Source organism: Protopterus annectens, chromosome 16.part0 (assembly GCF_019279795.1).
Source record: "Protopterus annectens isolate FY-2018-M chromosome 16.part0, PAN1.0, whole genome shotgun sequence".
Taxonomy (NCBI): Eukaryota; Metazoa; Chordata; order Ceratodontiformes; family Protopteridae; genus Protopterus; species Protopterus annectens.
The window spans coordinates 67670459-67695959 of record NC_056750.1 but is presented as its reverse complement, the minus strand read 5'-3'; the positions used below and the strand labels follow the sequence as shown (position 1 = coordinate 67695959).

Sequence of the window (25501 nt, the reverse complement as noted above, 5' to 3'; positions counted from 1 at the left end):
TACCGGACTCCGAATGGGTCTCAGTAGAGGCCTGCGAATCTGAAGTAGTGGGTATTAGGGGCTGCAAAAGCACCTCACTGAGTACTGGCAAACTGGCGACTAGCTTAACGGAAGCATCGTCTCTAGCTTTGGACCTATGTGGTCTGTCTCTGTCTTTTTCTTTATGCTTTTTCAGAATATCGGTAGTCGGATGGCTTACTGAAGCCATTTCTAGATAATTGAACCGAGTACCAAAATAGTTAGATGCAAAAATGAACCAATGAAGAATAGTTCAAAGATTGAATAAGGCACAAAACAGACAGCGAGGGACATCGTGGTCTGGGCTTAAGCAAGGAATGCAGTACGAATGAAAATCTTTATATGGTATTTGCTTTCCACATGAAATACAATTGTTAACTTTTACTGACATTGGTTTAGAGCAAAAAAAAGATCCCCAATTGGGTACTTAGCTTTTTCAAAGACTTTGGATGTGAAACTCGAAAATGAAAATTTCAGGAGTCGGCCGACAGGCACTTGTGAACTGCTTCTGCTTTGGGCACTGGACGGCAAGAAAGACTGATGTAATGGCATCAAGGTGCATACTTTATTCCCCTGACTACCTGACGTCATGAAAAATGAGACAGCAAACAACGCAGGACCCAAGACTTTGATAATCAGGCCGATGGAGGGCTACCTGCAAGCAGATAACCCAAATGAAATGACTGCAACAGTGAAACACGAAGAACATCCAGCGGGCCCACATAAAGAAGAAGAAGGCATCTATCTTCCAGGCCCTCTCCTGTGTTCTGTACAATCACCTTCTTAGTTGTGGAGACAGGCAAAAAAGTATACAGACGGGATTCCCACAGAGTAGTGAGATCCAGGAATATTTCCCTTTTCAACATCCATTCACTTAGATCTACTAAGTCCCTGCTGAGGGAGCCTACAAGGGTCTGCAGTAGTCTGGGACGTACGATTCTATCAGAGTGATCCCCAAGTCTTGGGCTAACATCCACATCTTTCTGGTAAGGCTGCACAGTGGGTAAGACAAGGTCCCCCCTTGTTTATGTACCACATGGCTGTGGTACTGTCTGTCCAGATTTGCACAATTCCTGGGCTTAAATGCTGTCAGAAAGCATTTTATGGCCAGGAAGACTTGCTAGCATTTCTTTAGATTTTCATGCAAGTTCCACTATTGTGGGAACCAAATGCCCTGCCCTCTCGGTGGGCCTAAGTGCACTCCCGAAGCTATGTCTGAGCTGTCTGTGGTAACAGACTTTGCCTGAGGCAGTGTGAAGGTTGCTCCTGGGTTGTCCTATACAGCACCCTTCCACCACAGGAATTCCACAGGAGTAAGGGTAGGAGTAGTTCTAATGATTGGGAGTGCTGCTCCTAGACAAATATGAGAAACCACAGGAGTTTCCTCATGCTTATATTTTAGGAAAGCGGCCAACAGGATACATGAAGCCATGTACCCTAAGATCCTTAAAAATTCTCAGGCCAAGATTAGTTGTTTTGTGAGTAGTTTTTTTCAAACAATCTGTCAGGAAAACACCTTGCCCTGAGGGAGAAATGCTTTCTGTTGGGTAGAGTGTATCAGGACCCCCAGGAACAGGATCCTTGCTTGGGGTGTCACCCAAGACTTTTGTATAACTGATGTGAGGCCCACCTTTTGGAAGCAGTTTATAGAGGTCTAGTGGGCATCCAGGGTCTTGAAGGTGGCTCTACCCTGGATAAGATAGCTGTCTAGGTTAAGGACAGATGTATACCTCCGGCATTCTGCAATGTGCTACCATGGGTGCCAAGAATTTTGTAAACACTGCTGGGGCAACTGAGAGACCAAATAGTAGAGCACAAAGCTGGAAGTGGGAGCCTAAGGATACAAACTGTTGATATTTTCTGTGACTGATTGCTACAAGAACATGAAGGTACATGCCTTTAGGTTAATAGTGACCATGGAGGCGTCCTGAAAAATTGTGGGTAGCAACTTTTGCAAAGTAAGCACCTTGAATTTTGTCAAGTAGGGGAAATTGTTTAGTTTTGAAAGATCCAGGATAGATCTCCAGTTTCCCTCTTTTCTTGGACCAGGAAGACCCTTGAATAGAAAAGCCTTTTCCCTCTTGACCTGGGTGAACTGGCTGTATGGACCCTTGCTGAAGGTAATCTTTGATAACCGGGGGTAAGAGATTTTCTTGTTCCTTTTGAGGTCTTGGAGTGCCCACAAAGGGTGGGATTTCCCTGAATTAGATATAGTATCCCTTTTCTATAATGCTGAAAACAGTGGTAATCTAGTTGAGTCAAGTCAGGAACACAACCTGTAACCCAGAGGGTGACAGGACTAACAAGAAACAGGGTACAAAGGATTAGTCCAGATAAAATCACTTTAGCTAGCAGATCTACGAGACTCTGTCTCGCTCTGATACCCTCCCTGTGGGAGGAATACAGACTCCTTATTGATGCTTCACGTAGTTTATTCGGGTAAGTAGGTAGATGGACAAGTGTTCTTGCTCTGATTACTCTCACTTCTAATTACAACAAGAACACTCATCCATCTATCTACTAAACTAAACACACTACTTGAAACCTCAACAAGGTGTCTGTATTCCTCCCACAGGGAGGGTATCTGAGAGAGAGCCTCCTAGATCTACTAGCTGAAGTGATTTGTACTCTGCTTTATCTATAATGCTGAGGATCCACTGATCCTTTGTGATGGTTTTCCACTGACTTCAGAAGAGGGAAAGCCTTTCTGACAGGTGTCCGGGGAGGGGGGTAGCATACTTGCATAGCTGTTCTGTGTGGTGGGCACGCTTTTTGGTGGTACCTGATCTCTGTGGCTGTTCTGTTTGCCATCTTCTGGATTGCTTTGGTCTTCTTCCAAGGGGAGGCCTCCCCTAGGCTTGTCTAGGTGGGAAGGGCTAAGGTTTAGAGGGGGTAGTTTCTATAGTACCTCATGGGTGGGGAAAAGTAGAATCCCTTAATTGTTTTAATTGATTTGACTTTTTTGTCTAGTTTTCAGAGCCTAGTTCAGCTGGAGGTCTGAAGTGGAATTCTTTGTCTAGTGAGGCATCCAATAACTGCTTTTACTTGGTCTGACAGTGGCTGGGTACTGAGCCATGCACATGTCTGTGGATAACTGAAGCTGTGGCAGCTGCTTTTCAAGAGGTATCTAAGGCATCACAGCTGCATTTCAAGGAGTGAATGGCTATCTGTACAGCTTGTCTAGATGTATCCAGCACCTCCTTGTACAAGGCTCTGTCTGCCATGGAATCAAACTTTGCTATCATTTTATCTTGAAGTGATTCTCAGTATTTTATCGTATGGGATTGACAATTTAAAGCCCTCATGACTAGGTTTGCAGAGTTAGAACGTTTCTTGCCAAACCTGTTTAGCATTCTGTCCAGTAGTCTGCTTTCCCTATCATTGGAAAAGGGATGCCTGGGAGGTCCTTTGGGAATCCGTTTAGCAGACTCAGCAGAGACCACAAAGAGATCAACTTTAGAATTTTTGTACAGATGCTTGTGTGAGTCAAACACTCTGTAAAATATATCTGGTTTCCTAAGTGCAGGTGGTAAGGACTCAGGGTGTAGGGCTACATCTTCAAAAACATCATCTAGTACATTGTGGACTGGAGAAATAGCCAATGGTCTAGAAGAAGGTAAGCTTAACAGCTTCCTGTAATGTGTCTGTGCTCAGCAGAACTGCTTACTCTCCCAGTGAAACCTACTCTCATTTTGTGCAATGTGTCAGTGAAGGAAAGGCCTTTGGGTGGGGAACCTGAAGAGACAATATCATCAGAGTCTGGGTCAGGGTAGACTTGAGTTTGTAAATGACACAAATAAGAGAGGTCTTCCTCATCTTCGGAGGATGAGGAGTCATTTTCTTCTTGGAAAGCTATATCCCCAGTTCTTTTAGTCGGCATCAGAGAAGCCTCATAAGAGAGTTTTGAAGGTTCTACGGATTTAATGAAAGTCATGAATTCCTGTGCTATCTAGATCAGATCATGGACTTTGGTCTGATATGTGGGGGTCAATGACAAAGGAGAGGCCAGGGTGGTAGCGTGTTTTGGTTTGACAAAAGTTTCACAGGCTTGGCCGAAGGATGTGGTCGTCCAATCGCAACCTCAGTAGGAATGTCGGAAATTGGGGGAGACATGAGGTCTTCCTGTAGAACCACTTAATGGATGCCAGAAGCTGATGCCTGCATAGTGATGTCAGACCCAACTGATGTGTGAGTGGTGGTGATAGTCATGGGTAGGCCGGGGACTGTGGCAGGCTCCAGAGAGACCATGCCAGAGGGTTCTGGCCTAGCAGTCCCCTTTCCTGGATGCTGTGAAGGTACCTCACCAAGGACTTCAGTCAAGTTAGGAAAAAGGTTCATAGGGAATGTTAGGCTAACTGCCCTGAAGGGCCATTTTAAGCCTAGCCAGTACCCCATGGTCAGAACTAAACCCTGTAATTATGCTTATGAAGTAAAGACCTTAATGATTATACCAAACCCACCCCACTTAGAGGTTAATGCAGTAATTTTTTCCTGCAGTCTCTGGATCCCTAGGTTTTTTTATATTTTCTGCTTTTTAGGGATCACACCAGTGCCTGTTGGAGCAATTGCAGGACCTGCATAAGTTAAAGGCTGTGACACTACCAAAGAAGCAGAAGACAAGGACTTCATATGAGCTGTGAGTATCTCAGCCGTGTGTTTAAGGGTTCTGCATGAAAATTAACATAACCAGAGCAGTTCGAGACATTGTACTGAGGCCCAAACAAAATAAGTGAAAATCTTTATGGAAGATTTGTTTCCCATAGGCAAACAGTCGTTAAGTTTTCAAACATTAATTAGAGAAGTAATTTCCCAAATAGGCCTTTAATCTGTCTGGAAGCAGTCAGATTTTGGAAACACAAGCCAACTGACTTGCCGTGAGCCTGTAAAACACACAAGCGCATTGGGCTGCATGGCTAGAAAGAACTAAAGATTGCACTGACAGATGCCCTTCCTATACCCTGAAGTCAGAACATCTGTCGGCTAGGAATGATGGAATGACTCTTGTAATTGGGCTGGTCACAGGCTTCAGCATGGCAGAAAGTCCCAAGGATTAGTACTGCAACAATGGCTACGAAGAACATCAAATTAAACAGTCTGTGTATGCCATCTGGTTATGCTGTTGTGTCATGGTTTTCAAGGTATTTCACTTTGCCATAATGTGTTCTCACTTCCTCATCAGCCTGACTTGTATAAGGATTGCATCAGAAAGTAACTGAACATCTGCGATCCGGGCTGTTTGCTCTTTTGAGGGATTTTGTTGTTATGTGGTTGATGCTGGTGCCATTGCTTTTAATCATACAGTTAGATTTTACACAAATCCACTTTATAGTAATAAAATAAACAAAAGCCCAGATGTTCTAAGGACATGTTTTGCAGTAATCTTACACTAAAGCTAAAGAGAGTGTCAAGGAAAGTAAGGAGGAGCATCACAAAGCAAATACGCCACCGCAAACAATAATTAATTAATTAATTGTATCGATACAACTCAATTTAAACATCTGCTTAAGGAACACCTCCTCAACAAACGGATGTGTTCCTGCACAAACGCAGGCTGAATATACTACGTCTCTCGTATAGCTCTACCAGGTCATACTATCTTACTTCATCTCGCTTCCAGCTTTCTGTCCCCTCCCTCTAATTACTAACACGAATTGACAACAAAAGTCCTGTCCCCCCCTTCTCACTTTCTTACATATCTTGCTGTTTACCACTTCTGGGTCTAAGCACCAATCTTTTTACTCCTTACAATTATTTATTTATTTTATTTGCAGTTTGTTAACCGGGAAAGTCCACTGGGCCGAGATGAGCCCTTTTTCAATGGAGGCCTGGGGAGAAATGCTCCATGTACATACATACAAAACAAAATCAGCAAAAATTAATACAGGATAAGCAACAGCAAAAATTAACACAAGTTATTACAAAATTTTACACAGCATAAAAATTAATAGAAATGTATTGTAGTATGCCATAATTATAGACTTTGAACCATCATGAGATAAAACGCATTCTGTTTTAACTGAGAAGCAAATGCCTACACCATTTAAAGTGTAAAAGGGAGTAGTAAGAGAAGACGAAGGAGGAAAACAGGACAGCTAGTGTCAGGTAGCGTTTTGAGAGAGAAGGCTGAAGGCGGTGGGAGTAATAGGGTGGAGGTTAGAAGGGCTGAGAGAAGGAACACTCCCAGGTAGAACAGAGCTAGGAATGGAGTAAAGTCTTAAAAGTGGAGAGGTTCTGGGTAGTTCGGATATAGGGAGGAAGTGAGTTCCATTTTTGTGCTAAGGAGAATAACAACAGAAGTTGTAATGGTTTATACACTTCAAGGAGGTTCTGGTTATTAGATGTGAGAAATCGGTCAAGAAGATGCATTGTAAGGGTGGAGGATAGGGAGGGGGCATTGAGATGACTTGAAGATGAGTTTATGGGCAGTAGAGTGTTGAATGTAAGAGAGACAGTTGGGGAGCTCTAGCCAGTTCAAGGACTATAAGGAGTCACAGTGGTGACAGGAGGATTTGAAGCTGGTAGCAAACTTGGGAGATTTTATTGTAGCAGGATTCCAGTTTAGCTTTAAGGGTGGCTTGAAGATTGGTAAGGATGGGTGCCCCATACATGAGAGAGGGGAGGCGGTAAGTGGTAGTGAAAGTAAGCTTAGTTGAAGAGGTGAAATAGCGATTGTGATGATAAAGCATTCAGAGCTTCTGGTGAGTTTTCTTGATGTTAGTTTGAAGGTGGGTGTCAAACTTTAGTTGCTGATTGATAAGGACACCTAGAAGCTTAGTATGGAGGACTATTTCAATGGGAGTCATATTTTCGCTTACTACCTTGAAGGGGTTTTTCTCTATTTTGGTATTTTTAGATGGGGTAAAGATCGTGGTTTTGGTTTTAGATGCATTGAGAGCTAGGTGAGTGTTTAGCATCCATGCCTCAGTGCTGTTAAAGGTGGCCTGAGTTACTTGCATGAGTCTGGGGAGAGATTCAGCAAAGCAGATGATGGTAGAGTCATCTGCGTATTCGAATACAATGATGAAAGTCATTACTGAAGATGTTAAACAGTAAATGGCACAGAAGAGAACCTTGGGGGATGCCTGTTGGACTATTAAGCTAGGAAGAGGTACAATTATTCCACTTGACGGCCTGTTGTCTATTTCAGAGGTAACTGGAAAACCAATTGATGGAAAAGGAGGAAAGACTAAGGTGAGAGAGCTTGGACAAAAGTAGGCTATGGGAAATGGTATCAAAGGTCTAAGAAAAAAGGGTAGATACAATATTGCCCGAGTTGCGAGTGCAGTTAATATTATCAAGGAAGGATAGAAGGGCTGTGGTGGTACTGTGTCCAGGTCTAAAACCATGCTGTGTTGGGGTCAGGAGATGACTGTCTAAAAGGTAAGGTAGAAGTTGTAGGTGAATACATTTGTCAAGAAGTTTTGAGATGGGGAGAGAATGGCTATGGGGCAGAAATTGGAGATGTCAATGTTGTTGCCTCCTTTGTGTAATGGAATGATGAAGGCTTTTTTCCACAGGAGGGCTATGTAGGATTCTTGGATAGCACGATTAATTAGAATACAGATGGGGAGAGCTATGCCATCAGCTGCTAACTTGAGGAAGTTGGATGGTAAGTTGTCGGGGGCATTACAGCATGGTTTTAATTTTTGGAGGAGTTTTTTTATAGTGTTCACAGGGATGGGTTTAAGGGAGAAGGGGGTGGTATTGGTGGCAAAAGGAGAGGAGTTGTAGGTGAGAGATGTGGTAGGAAGTAATGAGTTCTTAGGGAAAGATGTGAGTTTGGCTACTGAGTCTATGAAGAAGGAGTTAAATTTGGTGGTTATGGTATGATCTGGAGCGCTAGGGTCGGGGCCAGGGTTGTCTTTCTACTGGGACTAAGGAGGGCAGAGATGCTACTCCAAAATTTCTTGGGGTTGGATTTGTGATTATTTTGAAGCTTAGAGTAGTAGGATTTGCGGTGAGAAGCAATATGTGTTTTAACTGTATTACGAAGTTGTTTATAATCAGTAAGGGAGGTGGGTGTTTTGTATTTCTGGTAGAATTTCCATGATTTATCATGGGTATGCATGAGGGTTATTGTTTCTTTGGAAAGCCAGGGGGGGGGGGGGTTGGATTTCACTCTTTAGGTTCTAGGAGAAGCAAAGTTGCTTAGTAGGTTAATGAATGAAGTACTGAAGTAAGTAACAGCATTGTCGAGAGGGAGAGTTTTCAGAGGGTTCCAGTTCATCTGTTTTAAGTAGTCAGAGAAACATTGAGGGTTGAAGTTTGTGAGGGTACGGGTTAAGATATAGTTATGTTGTACGTGTAGGGAGGAAGGAGGGCGAAGTGCAAAGGCAGGAAGGTGACCACTAAGAGCCGAGAAGGATGAGCAAGAAAAGAAACCCTGGAAAAAACTATCAGTGAGAACGGTCACTACTAAGTAGTCAAGGCTGCTGGCACGCCCAAAGTGAGTTTAATACAGGGTTAAGGTTGGGGCTGAATTTTAAGAGGTTATGGCTAGAAATGATGGAGCAACTGCAATTAGGAAGAAATAAATTCACTAAGAAAAATAAACTCGTAGAGAGCTGCAGGGAGCAGGGCAAATAGTGTACAATTGGTTGTTAATGATTGGGGTGTGCTGCCATCTAGTGGCATACCTATGTAAAGATTATATTGAGAAAAGTACTATTAACAAGGGATTAAGAGTTAGGGGTAATAGGCTGCTTTAAAACTGCAAGTGTGCACACCGTGGAAAAAGTAGGCAAATGCAATGGTATGTGGTAAAATCTTGACATAAGGTACTTAACATACACTCAAATGGTCAGTAGAGAGAAGGTAGATTGAGCCAAAGGTGGTTTGATAATACTCTACAAGGAGTATGTTTACTCCCTATGTGAAATCACTGCTTGTATTAGATACGTTACTATCGCTCTATGGTCTAAATAATGCCACTGTCTTATATAGGCTAGAAATCTTTATGCTGTAACTTTTTCCTCTGCTTATGTTAAAATACTGCAGTTACTTGGAATGTTACTGTTTTAAATATGGTTATGTTACTATTATATATGGTTATTTGTAAATTTATTTTTGGAGCGTTTCTCCCTGGGCCTCCGCTGAAAATGGGTCTTTTGGCCCAGATGGACCTTCCCAATAAAGAAACGTAAAATAAATAAATAAAATAAAAAGGTTTGGGGGAAGGTAGATGACAAGATGCTACAGGAAATACACCTGCTATAGTGTAGTGTTTAAGGCACTGACCTGCTAGATTTGAGCAGAACCCCCCTTAGCATTCTGTGTGACTCTCAGAAAAACTGTTGTCTAGTAAAGAAACCTGGTCACAGCAGTTCTTAAAATGTTCTGAGATCTTAAAAGCTGCCTTTATGTTTCAATGCAAACTTTTACTCCAGCTGTGATATGTGCAATGCCAGCATCCGAGCCATTGCAATTAGTTTGAATTTCAGTAAGAAATTTTAATTATGGGCTGCTGTTTTTACTTAAAAAAAATGGGTTCCAAAACTGTGTGTATGCTGAGGTGCAGCCAGCTAATTATGCACCTAGTTTTGTCCCCTAATTTGGTGCCCCCCAAAAAAGAACCCCTTTCTTCTTTTATATCACGGCTACAACTAGTCAGTTAAGCAAAATAAAATTATACTTTTAAACTGCAGAAAAAACTGCTACAGTGCTCAATTTTGACCACAAATGCAAAACCAACATTTAAATGCCAGTATGTGCTGAAGCCCAAACAGGATGCACTGACCGCGCTCTCTAGTACTTTGCACATGGGTCAGCTGCCCTCTTCATCCTTCCCTACCTACGCTACCGTGCATATGCAGTTCCCAAATCTTAATGTTGTTACACAAAAAACAAAATTGCCAGCACACTAGACAAGCTTTTTCTTTTGGGCTACTACAGAAATATCTCACTATGTCCCTCAGAGTGCAGCTTGACCTTTAAGCACCATGGCAATTCCCTATTTGTCCCCCCCCCCAAGCCAGGGACAAAAAAAAATAAGGTTCCTCACCTTCACCATACACTGGAAACAACAAGGGGAAAAAATACCTAAATTTCTTTGATCCTATAAACTGTAGCAAAAAGTTATGTTCATTGCTGCAGTGGTGATAACATTTTGGACTTTTATGCAGAAGGTCTCGTTCAACTTCTAGCGTTTTGCAACCTTCTCCCTCTAGGCTGGACCTCACCATCAGCACATTTACGGTATACTGGGAAAGTCCATCAACACCATCTTAACATCTTCCTTGCTTACCAGCCTCCAAGGAACTGTGATAAAGTACATCCTCAAAAACATGTGCCTAAAGGGCATGAGGCTTAGCTCATCAAAGCTTACAGCCTTAGAGTCTTCAAGATGGGGTGCCTAACTGACCCCTAGTCTTGAGTCTAGAGGTTCACATGCAGATCAGTACAGGCTCTGTCCTTACCACCCAAAGTAGGAGCACAAGGAGAATCAATGCCGCCTCCACCAAAAAGGGCCCACGAGTAGAACTTGTGCCACTTCCTGCATCTTCTGTACCGCCCTGAATACAAGAGGGAGTGTAAAAACATGTACAGGTATATGGCTGACCATCTCATTTAGAAAACACCTCTGTAGTCAGTGTTCTGTGCAAAATGTTTGGAGTTGCCAGTTTCCTGCAGAAGCAGAGAGTTCTACTTCAGTCATACCCCTCATGTGGACCAAATCCAGAAATACACTCCCAAAGAGCAGCCTTGATAATCTAATATTAGCCTCCATGGGACAGATTTTCCTAGGACTACAAACAGCCTTGAGTAGAAACCTGTGCCCTCTTCCTGTTTTGGTACTACCTGCCAGAAAAGGTCTTGTAACAGGGTTATGAACAAATGTCTTTGTTCTCCACCTACTGATGGAATCCCTGAAAATCTTGGTGTTTTTGAAGTGAAGTCTGGACCCCTTGGCTATAACTCTTAGTACCAGAGGGTCTTAAGTGATTTTCCTTCCACTCTTTTACAAATAAGTTTAAGCGATCTCCTATTTTTTTGAGTGTGTATGGGTTGGGGGGTGTAGGCTGGGTGGGATATGGAGAAAAGAGATCTGTTGTAGACAAGTAGAGGCAGAGGGAAGCAAACGCTGTCCTACAGGAAGTAGATCAGTAAAAAACACTACACCATAAAAAAACTGTCCTACAGGAAGTAGTTCACTAACAGCTCACAGCCTTAACCTGCTGTGCATCCCAGCATTCCTTCACTTTCTTTTTGGCAGTCTGGTGTATCATATTAACACCAAAAGTTCTGTGTAATGTTCCCCAAAGGATAAAAGGGACAGTTACAGTGCCTATCATTTGGTCTCTCGGATGCAGATTCTAATGAATGACCACAATGAAGCTACTCGCTGAAGACATAAACTCAAGTCGGTGTCTATCATTTTATTTATTTTACATTTGTTTACTGGGAAAGTCCGACTGGACACAGGTCCCTTTTCAGTGGCGGTCCAGGGAGAAAATCTCCAAGACTAACAAATACATACAATAGAAAAACAAATGCATACATATGAGAATCAAAATAAACACAGGACAGTGTCTTATAAGTAGAGTAAAACAGTAACTTACATAAAAAATGGTTGTTTACAGTTGTTATTTATATCCAGAAAATTATGTACAGTTAAAAGTGAAACTACCAACAGTGGTAGAACATGATCGTAGATTAAGAGAAGTGAATAACAGAGGATTAAAAAGGAGGATTAAGCTATCTAAGGGAGTTGCAGGTGCAGAGCCAGGTGTTAGTAAGGTGCGTCTTTAGAAGTTTTTTAAATTGAAGTGTTGAGGACTTAGTGACTAATGAGTTTGGTAGATTATTCCAGTGTTTGGAGGTGTAGTTGGAAAAAAGTGATTCTCCTGCTGAAATGTTAGCTTTGGTGATGTGTAGAAGTTGTCTGTTACTGGAGCGAAGGGGTCTTGAGGAGGAATAAGGCTGTTTGACATCTTTGGATCCCACCCAACCTCATACATTTAAATTGGGGGGGTTATGTAAATGGTCACAATGTTGTTTTTGTCAAATGAGTCAAGGAGGGAAACACCTCATCACCCGAGGATGGTATGCACACTTCCTTCTAAGTATACAACAAGGTACAGTTGTGTAGGAACTTACCAAAAAATGTAGATGCTTGAATGCATTCACTGTTGTAGCACTGACATCTTGGGATTCCTATCTGTAGAATCTGGACAGCCAACACAAACACCAAAGCTTTCACCCCATCCCCCCACCTGACAATCTCTTTCCCATACCAACATCAAGGTATTGATGGTATAAAAGCATGTTGGATGATGTCATCTTCAGTTCCTTCTTGCAGTAGTAGGTTCAACAACTGCTCCTAGGAGCCAGAGCAGAACCCACGCCAAGGATGACCCATCCCAGGTAGAAGCAAATAATCAAAAGGAGCCCCCTCCCCAAGCCTGTACATGCAAGCTAATGCTTTTCTCTTGGAAGGGGAATACCTGGCCATGATGTAACAGGGACAATGGCAATGTATACCAGGAGCTCATCTTAATCCACAGAGAGGGTGGATGGTCTACAGTGCAGGCAGGAGACACAAAAGCCCTGCAAGATGGATGTGGCAAAACCTAACCTGGCACTGGAAAATGCTGGCTAAATTGTAATTCATGGGAAAAATGTGGACAAATGATCCTGTCGCTGCTCCCTTTGGTATGGACCTCACTACACCATAAAAAAACTTGAAAGGCCCCAGAGGTTCCTAACAAAAATCTCTGGTCTCAAAAACCTTAGCTACCACAGCAGGCCAGAAGCCTTGTCCCTGTATTCAGCGTAATCCATTTACCAGTGGGGTAATTTGTGCCTTCCTAACTGTGCCATTACAGATTCAGCTATCCTTTCCTTGGCCTCCTTTTTTCAGTAAATCAAACAGTGTAGCTAACACTACATCCAGAGATCTCTACCCTCACCAAACAAATAAAACATTCCAAAGACATGCATCTGGAGTGTTTCTCCCTGGGCCTCCACTGAAAATGGGCTCAGTCCCAGTAGGACTTTCCCAGTAAACAAATGCTAAATAAATAAACATCAAAAACAAGGTATTGGACCCAATGGCACGAGAAGGCTCAATGAAGCTAAACACTGCAACCTCAAATTTAGCTTAAGTTTGAGGCTGAAGTGCCTGTCTTCATTGAACCTTCTCATGCCATTGGGTCAAATACCTTGCTTTTGTTGGTTTGGATTGGTATTGGGTCATTTTATTAGTTAAATAAATAAACATGTTGTAGGGACAGGTATATGATCCAGCATCTTCCCCTTCTCTGGAACAGACTTTGTTTACACAGAGTGCCTCATTATCGTAAGTCAAATGAAACCAGGACTAGTGAATGGGTTCCCCACAAATTCACTCCAGGACTAACTGGCCTCACCCTCCTTAACACTGGAGGTAAAACCTGAGAGCGAATACATGACAAGGCATACCCAAACATTAGACGGATTTAGCCTTGTACATTCTATGAGCCTGCCCCATGATGATTCCAGAATGTCCTCTGAGTTGCAACAAAAGGCTATGCAAGGAGCTATCCATTTGGAAACGGTTTTTAAATGAAAAGTTTTCCTTATCTTTGCTTTGCAAGCATTATAAAGAGTTGAGCAGACTGTGTGAGGTGTTTTTGTCTTGTGCAAGTAGAATCACATCAGCCTGTGTATATCTAGGGAATGCAAGATGCTTTACCATTTTTCCTTTGGGAGGGGAACAACACTGGTAAATAAACGGCTTGATTTAATGACAGTTCAGTAACCACTTTTGTCATGAAGGAAGGGATGATATGTAGGGTGAACTTGTCTTTGTGGAACACTAGTAAGGGTTCCCTGCACATGAACGCTTGCAATTCAGTGATTCATCTGGCTGAGGTCAAGGCTACTAAAAAGGTAGTCTTCTAAGACAAAACCATGATGGGGTGGAAGCAGATGGATCAAAAGGAGGGAGAGTATTTTTTTTTTCTAAAATTAAACTACAGTCCCATCCATGGTGAAGAAATTCCTTTTTTTTTGGTAGATCTCAGATGCAAACCACCTTTCAGGAACAGTTTTGTGATGGTTGGAGGTGGGGTTCTAGAGGTGGACAGTGGGATTCTAGATGTGGACAGGTACAGCTTGCTGAAGCGTGTACCTTTGGTGAGGTATTAGCGCTGTTTTAAATAGGTCTAACAGGCAGGTGAGGACTGGAAACACCTGTGTTGTAAGCAGGTCCACACCTCTGCCTCAGCACCAATGGGATAACCTTTTCTGTTCTGCTTTATAAGATAGTCTTGTGCTGGGGGTTCCTGGCCTATTCTTCAGATGTGAAGCACATCTTCAAAAAACATGTACATGGAAGGGGTGATTGCTAAATCATACACACCGTCAAGTGTTAGTGTCAGAACATGTGGGTAAAGGGATGAGCCCTGTTCTGGGTTAGTAAATCTACATGCGGAGGTACATAAAAGGCTCTTCCTTTGCTAATAACAGCAGAAGGGAGAACCAATGCTGCCTCAGCCAGAACAGCACCAACAACAGCATTTCTGACTTATCCTACCAGATCTTTTCTAACACCATGGGGATTAAGAAAATAGGAAGGGAAAGTGGTTTACTATCATATTCTTGAAAATGTTTCCATTGAATGACCATAATGTCAATGGACAATATCAATTTCCAACTCATCAAAAAAGCAGAATGTCGGAAATGGCATACCCAAACTTCCTGGTTTGACGAATTTGACATAGCAGAAGGTGATGTCAGTCACCCATGCTATATACATTAACATAACATTACACTCAATGGTTAACTATGTTGAAGGGGGCTACGCCCCCCTGCACCCATGTGGAGGGCTGCATCCCACACCCCCTGCATATTAAACATACCAACTCTGAGATCACACTACAGTGAGGAAATGGGCTAATTCTCTGTTCCTCACTGAACGGCGCCCTCCCTGCACAATGTCGAACTCAAAATATCGACGTACGCTACCTGTTTGCTGAGTGTAGTCAATCGTTTTTGGTTCGACATTATGCCGACTTGGAAACTGCAAGTCAACCATATACCGGTCAACCAATGCAGTTTCCAAGTTTTGATAGTAAACCAGGGAAAGTATACATATACAGACCTGCCCAGGGAGTGCATTAGAGAAGGCATTTAATACTTAGGCCTCTCTTGTGGGTATCCTGATGAAATATTTGCTCAATTTTCTGTTTTCTAAAGAAATACGTCTATTTTTTGCACAATATACTTAGAGATTAAATCCAAGAACACTTCCATTTTTAACATCCATTCACTGGGGTCTAGACTTGCTCTGCTTACAGAGTCTCCCATATTGTTATTATGAGAAGGAATGTACTATGTGCTTGGGGTTAGACCTGCCTCCTGCACTGGGGGGCTCACACCTGCATCCTGTGCCAGGGGTTAGACCTGCGTCCTGTGCCAGGGGGTGTCAGAGCTGCCTCCTGTGCTGGGGGGCTCAGACTTGCGTCCTGTGACAGGAGGTCAGAGCTGCCTCTTATGCCAGCTCTCACACCTGCAAGGCTGGCCTGAACAGTAGATAGGACAGCGCTTCCAATTTGTTTACAAACTGCATTACTGTTTTACTGTCTGTCAAGATTTGTAGTGTTCTCAGCTGCCAAATGTGACTGAATGCACTGATGGCCAGAATAACCATTATCACCCTTCTGATGTTTACATGCTTTGTACTGAAGTCTTTAGCCCAAGTCCCGTGTGCTCTCAGTTCCCCCATGTGGACTCCCAATGTAGAGTCCAAGCAGTCTTTTGTGAGAATCTCAGTCTCTGGCTTCACTATGTATGGCACTTCCAGATTTACACAGATCTTCTCTACCCACATGAATCCTTTCTTGATGCAGGGTAACAGGGAAATGTAAGGAATGTCCATATACTGGCACCATCTGTTTCTGAAAAAACACTACAGTTTTCATGAGAAGCCTTGCCAGGAAAACCATCAGTATGTAGAAGGCCACATACCCCAAGACCCTTGAGTAATTCTCTGTATGTAATATGGCTGGCTGCAATTTGCAATCTTGTTGAAATGTAGGGTCTGTGGACAGGAAAGATTTTTGCTGTGTTCAGAAAAGGCCTCAAAAGGCGACTTGTCTTGGTGGCGTTAACTGAGACCACTTGAGATTCAAGGACAGTCCTATGTCCTGGAAACAGGTCAGTGACCGTTACAGCCCTTTCTATCTTTCGCAGAGAAGGGGCACAGGTAAAGCAATCATCCAAGTAAGGATAATTGTGAATACCCATTGTCCTGCAAACAGCACTGATTGGAGCCAGGCAAATAGCAAATACCCTGGGTGGGGGGGTAGCATACAAGGCAAAGGTAATTTGCCTGACATATACAGGTCAATAACTGGCTCAGTTTTTCTTGTCATTCAAAGGCGATCCAGTTCCTGTCAGCCTAGGAAGCCATGATCTACAAACCTCTCTGCTCTGCCAGAGACAGTTAGCACCTGGCACCCCTAGGCTTTCGGCTGCTGGCAAAGGCTCTTGCCCCTCCCATAGTGCCTTTTTCATGCAAGAGTTCGAAAACAACATTACCAATGTGAAATTAACCAATCAGAACAAAATAAGGGTCATGATGCAATACGCTAGGTGCTTAAGCCAAAAACTGCTCTCCCTGGCAGCACTTCTATCACTAGAAAATATAGATGTCTGTGCAGCCACAGAAACCTGGTTTAAGGCCTCAGAGTGTACCTCAGCCTTGGAAGGCTACAATGCCTTTCACACCTTTAGACCACAAAATGAACATGTGAAAAACAAAGGAGGCGTTGTTTCAATCTATATTAGAGATACATTCATGTCCCATATAGTTAGATTGGACAACTCCATGGAGTTACTCCAGGTCCAGGTTATGGTGGGTAAGACCCCCATGCAAGTCTTAGCCAATTACAGATCCCTCTCCATGGGTCACAACACCCAAAAAGCCTACTTAACCAAACTGAAAACAATCTGAATTTTACTGAACACACTAGGTATGGGGGATTTCAATTATCCCACCATCGACTTTTGAAGAAACAGTCCCTTCAATACACTTGAATTATCACACTATTACCAAGCAATCCCATGCAACTAAATACCAGTAATAAGTGTTGCCACCATGATCACAGATAATGAGTTAGACAGTTACAGGCAGATTATCACGTAATTTATTACTTTAAAGTGAAGAGAGAGAGAGAGCATCAAAGGGGAGGCATGCATTAAACAAGAAGAAGCTGCTAAACCAAAGCCATGAGGAAGAATGTGAAGAGTCACACATGCCTGCTTTTACAACAAAGCCATGACAAAGCCATGACCTGGGAATGTTGGGCAGTGCTCACATCCCTTTGCTTGTAAAACAAAGCCATGACCTGGGAATGTTGGGCAGTGCTCACATCCCTTTGCTTGTAAAACAAAGCCATGACCTGGGAATGTTGGGCAGTGCTCACATCCCTTTGCTTGGAATTGTACTGCTTTCACATGACAATGATGACTGAAATACCTTGTGCTGTCGTAGCAGGAAGGGCAGGAGCATTAGCATTCCCCCATCGTGAACAATCCACCACACGTCAATGGTACCTTCTGTGAATTGCTCCTTGTTGGCAGGGAAGAAGGCAATGTTCTTGGCTACAAGTAATGCCAGGTGGGCTGCAGTGGTCACTCTTACAGTTCCTGAAACATACAAGCAAATGGACTTTAATTAATCAATAATTTTTCTATGCATTACAGGAAATACCTGTTACTATTATGTAGTCGGCAAGGTAATAAACAGCAACTGAGTGACATACTGAAGCCTTAAGTTTAAAGCTTGCCACCTATATCTGCACAATATGTAACCCTGAATAACCCACTAAACAGCTCCTATATCACCTACCAAAACAACTTCTTCACAGTAAGCATGATGGAATTACCAAAAAAATAAAATATTATAGTATTTAAAATACTGACAAATTAAAAAAATCTCTACCATCAAAAGAACTGTTAAAACATCTGTTTCTCTAATTTTCAGTGGGTTAACATAGAGACATAAAGAGATAACGCCTTTCTTAACTGAGAGAACATGTAATTAAATTACAATAATCATGGTATTCTACATTGTATGTAAGTCACCAAACAACTGTGAGGTGCTCACAGTGACAATAAACTTATGACAGTGACTCTGTCAACTGCTATTTGGGGTTATGATAACACTTGTGGCCTCGAATCAACATCAACTGTCATCCATGTGTATGCATAAAGTCGGAGATCCCCAACACAGCCTTCATTTTAACCTCTCCTCTCCACAGCTGTCAGTTGTTTTTCCTGGAGAAAGCTTTCAAGCAGTGTTTATCCTAAAATAATTCATCTTAGACTCAAAACAATAATCTCAATAAAGAATGATCGGGGTAATTCAAGTTCTCAAATACAACATGGAAACTAAATCTAGGAAATGGTAAGGAGGGGTGAAATTAGATGGACTTGATGTTAAGAACAGTTCTTGAACAGCTAGGACTACATTACCTCACTTCAAGGAGGCTTGTATGCCACGTACTAAAGGAAGCAACTGCAATCAAAAAAATATAGAATTATGGATCCAAAAGCAAAAGTATTACCTCTAAGAAAGGACTCACTGCATTTAAACTTAAACTAGTGCAGTTCCTGGAGGCAGCCTGGCATACACACTGCAAAAGCTGATACAACCCCAGACCTAGTCATAAACAAATCACAGCTGTGACACAAAATGGTACAGTCCATGTGACATTGCCAGCCCAGCTATCTGGAATTTTGTTGACAATCATATGTAATTTCTGAATATTGATATGATTTATACAGAACTGTATGTTATGTACTGGGCTTCAAGAATGTGGCCATAGCGTACCCTACTGGAAAAGAAAAGAAATGTGTCTAAACTATATACTATGCAAATGTATGTTTTAATAGTAGAATCTGGAACATACAGAGTTAACTTGCAAAACTTCAAGAAAATAAGTTGAAATTGTTTTACGATTGTGTTATCTCAGTTACAGTGCAGCAAGCAGACACAATCTCTACAGCTAGAGGTTTTCCTATTGTCTTGAAACAGAAATAATTACTAGGTTTAAAATGTTAAAGTGTTTGTTTTACAACTTCCAGTTCTAGGCAAACATCTGAGAGATGTGTATTTCTGACACAGACATGTTAAAATTCTTAGCTTCTGTTAGCCTGGGAACTGAAGGTGGGTGACAGAGTGATGCCATCCAGGCTAACCCAGTAATACTAAACAACTCTCTCAAAGAAAGACTGGGCATTTTGTATTTGTCTTTGGATCTGACAACATCCACTTATCTACATTTGCCTTGCTAACAGTAAGTAACTAGGGAAAAGTAATTTCTTTTAGACATAGATAGGAATATAGTAAAGATTAGTTTAGATGTTTTCTGTATTTACTTGAGACTGTCCTGCAATGTTGTTTTAAAATATTTTGTGTGATTCTGAACTCTGTAGTTACTGTGTTGTTTGAGTATTGTCTTGCTCTATTATTATTTGTTATTAAGTATATTTAAACCTTTTAATTGTAACTGGTTTGTTTAGAGATATTTAAGCTCTTAGACTGCTTACATATGTACTTGGTGACACAGTATAGGCCACTCCATAGCCTTGTTCTTAGTCACACTTACCATTTGGATTAATAGTAACATTACACAGTAAGATTGGACACCCTTTGCTAAGGGTCTTATAGTAGGTGATAAGTAGTGGTTGGTGGCAGTGATAACTACATTACAGTCTGGCCAGAAGGGGGGCATAGCTAGTAAACCTGTGTCAGCCTTCCCCAGGAGTGTCTGTGTGTATATAAATCAAATCTCAAAGTGTGTGTGTGTGTGTGTGTGTGTGTGTGTGTGTGTGTGTGTGTGTGTGTCTGTCAGCTACTTGGGCAGGGACACGAAGTACTGTTTGGACAGATAGGGTGCTGGAGGTTTTGGCTTGACCACTCAGCTGATTTCTTAACCCTGTAGCTGTCACAGTGGGGAGTCTTATTGGGGATCTGCAGAAAGAGGCAGAAACCAGCCCCAGACTGACCTCTGTGTGCACTTAAGGGAAATTGTATTTTACTGTGTGTATATGTGTCATCCTCCCATTGTGTACGTTCCTCACTGCTGCCAGTGGTGAGGACTGAGGCTCCTTGATTACTGGGCCAGTGCAGGGGCGACACAATCTACTTATCCATTTTTCAAACATCCTGCTTTCACATCTTTCTTGATCCTCATATCTTTTGGGCTACCACAGGAATGACTGACAACCTTTACAGAAAGCTTTAACTCTATCTAGATAAAAGTAAAGTTGCAAAGCCAGCTTGCGATGCAGAAAGATGATCTCTGACTACAACAGCAGAAACGCAACTTTGATTAGCACAGCCAGAAATTGGAGGAAACAGCTGGGGGGATGGCAGTATGTGGCCAAGTTCAGAGGGGGACTGGCTGAGCTGTTATGTCATCTGCAGGACTACAGACAGTAGTGTAGTACAGCAAGGGGTACCCAAGGTTGGGCGGGTGACCAGCCAAACAATGGTCTGAGCTGTAGTTGGAGACTACTCTGTGTGTGTGTGTGTGTGTGTGTGTGTGTGTGTGTGTGTGTGTGTGTGTACTCAGAATACAGAGATCAGTGGGTCAGCACTGAAGCTCCACCTTGGAGGGGAGTATATTCGACAACTACTGTCGGAGTTCAAAACTAAGGAGCCAAAATCATGGCTCCACCACAGGATAGCTCAACGCCCAGCCCTTATCTCTATCCAATCGCCATCAATTATGTGAAGAATGCAGAATTATAAATGGCCCAATTGGAGTGGGCTTGCTAGACACTGGGGTATCATGGATAAAAACAATCAGAAAAAAACACTGCCATCTATGGTTATTTAAAATCTGAGGGAAACATTCCCATTTTAGGTTATTTAGTTCCAGTAGGATGACTGGATTTCTTTAAGTTATCAGAGTGGGTTTGACTCATAGTAACAGCTTGTCTTTTTGAAGGAAAACACAAGGGTTTGTAGATGTTAACTGACAACTAACATTAATGGAATTTCACACCTCTCGACATCTCATGTGATTCTGGTGGGACAGCTTTTGCCACGGCTATTTTACTGAAAATGTAGTTATGACTTCTGCCTTTAAAAACTGAAATATCTTGAGAACTGTTAAATATGAAATTAAACACACAGCCATCCTCACAATGGTTACAATATATATATTTCTTTTTCTTTTGCTTTGTATCTTTATTTATTGAAAATTTAACAAGATATTTTATAATATCATTACTGTGGTGAACAAGTCAACAACATATACATTTTAAGAATAAAACTGCATTTGCATACTATTCAGCCAAAAAATGTTCATATTGTGTGACATGTACTTTTCACGTTAACCAATAACTATACATACATCGCTCAAATTTCTCAATGACAAAAACATTTTCTATGTTAACGTAGTATTTTGAACTTACACTGTCTTGGAGAGATTACTATGAATATGACAGAAAAACAGAGAGGATATACAGTTATTCTTTTATAAATTTTCCCAGTAGCTCAGATACTTTAGGCTAGCATTTACAATTAATAGGTTAGTGCTGGATCTTAACTTAAATCCTTTTCTTTGTTTTGCACATGTTTTATGGACAGCAGAAATTCTGAAAGGGCAGGAGGAAATTTCTGGGACCTTCTTCTTATAACTGATTCACTTGCTATAGCTAACATAATCCACATTGGAGAATAGTGACTCTCTTCAATACTCGGTAGCGTATTATTACTGTACAATACTATATTTTGGTTCAACAAAACTTGTCAGACTACAAAGCTTAACCAAAATACTGAATGTTTGATCAGCAATCCTTAATATTAAGCGGACATAAAGGATGTTATTTCTTGTCAGCCTTGTCTAAGGACGTGCACATTCAATTACGCAAATTTGTTGACTTAGCTATTTTATTTAGTTTGGGGTAAAAAAATAGCTTTAAGCAATACTTTCCAGGTACAGATTTTCCAAAAAGGGGAACTAGCTGTGCTTGCTACTGACTGAACTGATAACCAATGTCTGACTCAAAAACTGTTTTACAAGTCTCTTGAAAAATAAACTACCAAATTTCTCATTTATTTCAAGCCTATATTCTATTAACATTGCATATACATCAGATGCAACTGAATTACTAATTTTGTTAGTGTATACAATATTACAGATGCAATCTTATATACTAGGGACAACTTCTATCTCAAACTGAGCAAATTCTTCCATTTTCTTTTGTATGAATAATCTGGTCCCTCAAATATCTAATCAATTTCCTTGTATTTTTTTATAGTCTGCATTCATCTAATATAGTGTTAGCTGTCTTACGATTTGATCTAGAGCAAAATAAATAAATAAATAAATAAATAAATAAATAAATAAATTATACTAGCCAATAAGGTTACTGTTCTTCCATTTAGTCGTTTTCCCCAGATCAGTGCCTTCCAAGAACGGGTAATAACGGACAATGTTCTTTCGATACCATTTTCAGTGGCTACAGATTCTGTTATATAGGAGCTTAACTTTTGTAAATATACTTTTTAATTAGCTTTATAAATATTCCAGAAAAGTCAGACTCTCCTCAAACTACAATTAAATATTCCCAATTTAGTCAATTAAAAGCACAACGGACAAACTTGTAGTTGACTCAAACCCACACACCCTTAACTATATATACCAACTCCGAGATTGCACTACAGTGGAGAATAGGGCAAAGTTCTGCAGTTGTCCGTTGTGCTTCGGTCAACTATTTTGTTGCCCTTAGTAAATTCAGTGAATCGCTGAAGCCATTTTCACTGATTATGGGTCGATGAATAGGTGTTTGCCAGAATAACATTTCCGTGACCTAATACAGATCTGGATATAAGAGCCGTACACCTAACAAAGCTTCAAGGCACCAGCCACACAGCCAAACTTTTAGTCAACTCAAGCTGAGGTAACTAAAACGTCACATTTGGGTGTCAAGCTCATCAGTGAAGAAAATCTTTGGATCACAAGATAATGCAGGTTAAAAATAGAAAGATGGTGTTCTAGCTACCAAATCTTAGAAGGAAACTAGATCATTGATCATATGATGCAAAAACAAAATGAAGCTTTAAGAAAGTGGTGTATTTCTTCTATCCTGGCTAAAAAAAATACCCTAGCCAACAAACACCACCAAAACAAATTCTGATGTATGAATGAGGAAGCTTAGCACATGCAATTTGCGTTACGTTGCACAATTATGTTGATACAGAAAGGTAAAAATGGCATGTGTTCTGTAACACAAAATGTTAAAAAACCTCTTGACTGGGAGGACAGTTGTCCAGAGTGAGACCGATAATGCACATTTCCTTGAATCTGCTTCACTACATCTTACAGACAAAGAGAAGCACCTCTCAGCAAAATACAATGTAGCAGGCATACTATGACCACAAACAGTTGGTTATATTTATTCTGTGGGGAACAGAAGGGTCTTTCCTGCATAAGAAGGATTCTGCTCAGATAGGTTTAGGTCAAGAAAGCATTTCAGACAATGGGGTTTCAGCAATCATTCACTAACTCCAATTTCACTGAAAACAATCCTTTTTTCACCAAACATCTTTTTTTTTTTTTGCGCTGGTCATTCTCCAACCATTGACCTGATCTTCCTGGCTGCTCTACTGACCCATTCATTCTCCTAGAAGATGACCCTATGGCTCAATCATTCCCAGGGTTGATAGTGAGTGTGCTATCCTAACTACCCATGTATGGTCATTAGCATACAAAGGGTTGGCATGTGATGGGCCCTTGATAATGCATGCTACAGCTCTGTATGATGTGTTTCTGCTGCCCTTGTACATAAAATTCATCAGAGATTCTACCACATAAAGTGTGTCCAAGAGCACTCGCCCTTGCCATGAGCAGAAACAAATAGGCTTAAACCTTGTAATGCTCCTCCTCTTCCTGCCATATCTAAAAGTTGCCTGGACACTGACCAAACCTGAGTCACCTGGGTTATAATCAGGGTTTTATCACCTGGGTGATGATCAGGGCTTTATCACCTGGGTCATGATTGGGGCTTTATCACCTGGGTCATGATCAGGGCTTTGTCACCTGTGTGATGATCAGGGCTTTATCACCTGGGTGATGATCAGGGCTTTATCACCTGGGTCATGATCAGGGCTTTATCACCTGGGTCATGATCAGGGCTTTATCACCTGGGTCATGGATCAGGGCTTTCTCCCTCCACACTCACAAAGCTAGCTATTTTTACCAGCTCTGACTTCAGTCAACCAATTATATCCCTAACTTGAGCTTCATATGTCGTTTGTTGCCAGTTTTTTGTCTATTTCTTTTACTTCTATTATACCCAGGGACAGAATTAGAAACTGACCTCAGTTAGCCGAAGAACTAAGTCTAAAGACTTGACAATGTTGGAATGCATCAAGTTTCAGATCCTCAAAGCCAGGTATGTATATGTCTGTTCTGTGGGACTGTGACAGAAAGAGACAGAATCATGCCTGTCTGGGTCATCATGGTGCTCTTAAAGTCAATGCTGCTCACCTTCAGCAAAGGTCTTTCATCAGATTAAGTCAAGGCTGCCGGAAAGCATGGATAAGGAGGACACAACTGGCACATTTCAGCTGTATCCCTGTGACCTGCTTTAAGTGTTTCTAAGGAGCAAAACAGTCAGATTTTTACTTTTCTGTGGGTATGCAAAGTCTTCAGCCTTAAGAAAGGAAAGACAGAACCTTTTCCTTACAATTCACACTTACGTTTCTAAATTGGGGTGATAGTCAAGAATGTCTACCATCAGTTTTGATGTGTGCAGAACCTGAATGGTGGCTTTCAGTTGGCTTCCCCATTTCAGGGACTGTACCAACATTACAATTGATTTTCAGCACAAGGAAATACCCAAGCTTCTTTAGGAACCAGTGAAAGATGGAAGATGTCAAAAAGACTGACTTGACCAATTACTTGAGTAGCATAGTCTAAGCAGGATAGCCTTGGATATGCACATAGTCTGCAAGCTTGTTTCCAACACAGTCTACATTTAATGCACATACAGGGCCAAGCCTGCAGAGCAGAGAGCCAGCAGGGACCTCATGTCTGCAGGTATGCCCATGAGCTACTGGGGGGGGGGGCATAGATGGGAAAATCCTGGATGGCCTACTGGTTGATGGTTTCTACCTCCCATAATTGGCTTTCACTTAGGTAAGCATTAGAAGGAACAGACACAATCATAAACGGGAAGGTGCTTTTCTTTCTTCAGGTTTACAGTACATGTGGCAACAGTCTTGCCTTCCATGTATGGTATGCAACTGTTCTAAGGAGCTGGACAAATATGAAGGAAAAATAATACTTCTAATACTGGCTACAGTGAATGGTCTGAATTTTAAGTCCTCTTTCACTCCTTTTTTAATATTTAAAATTACTTATTCTCCAAAATGACATTGTGAGGTGGTGCACTCCTCAGGATTACTAATACTGGAGTACGACACTGTGAGGTGGTACAGTCCTGAGGATTACTAATACTGCAGTACAACACTGTGAGG

At 41.6% G+C, this 25501-nt stretch overlaps 1 protein-coding gene across 1 annotated transcript in view; it reads right to left on the bottom strand.

Annotated features, from left to right (window-relative positions):
- The window catches only part of LOC122790513 (solute carrier family 12 member 6-like), a 1559275-nt gene that overhangs the window by 75873 nt on the left and 1457901 nt on the right, over nucleotides 1-25501 (bottom strand). The window contains exon 20 of the mRNA XM_044058063.1: nucleotides 17480-17649. Within this exon, the coding sequence (XP_043913998.1) occupies nucleotides 17480-17649 (170 nt within the window). The remainder of the gene's footprint in view (nucleotides 1-17479; nucleotides 17650-25501) is intronic.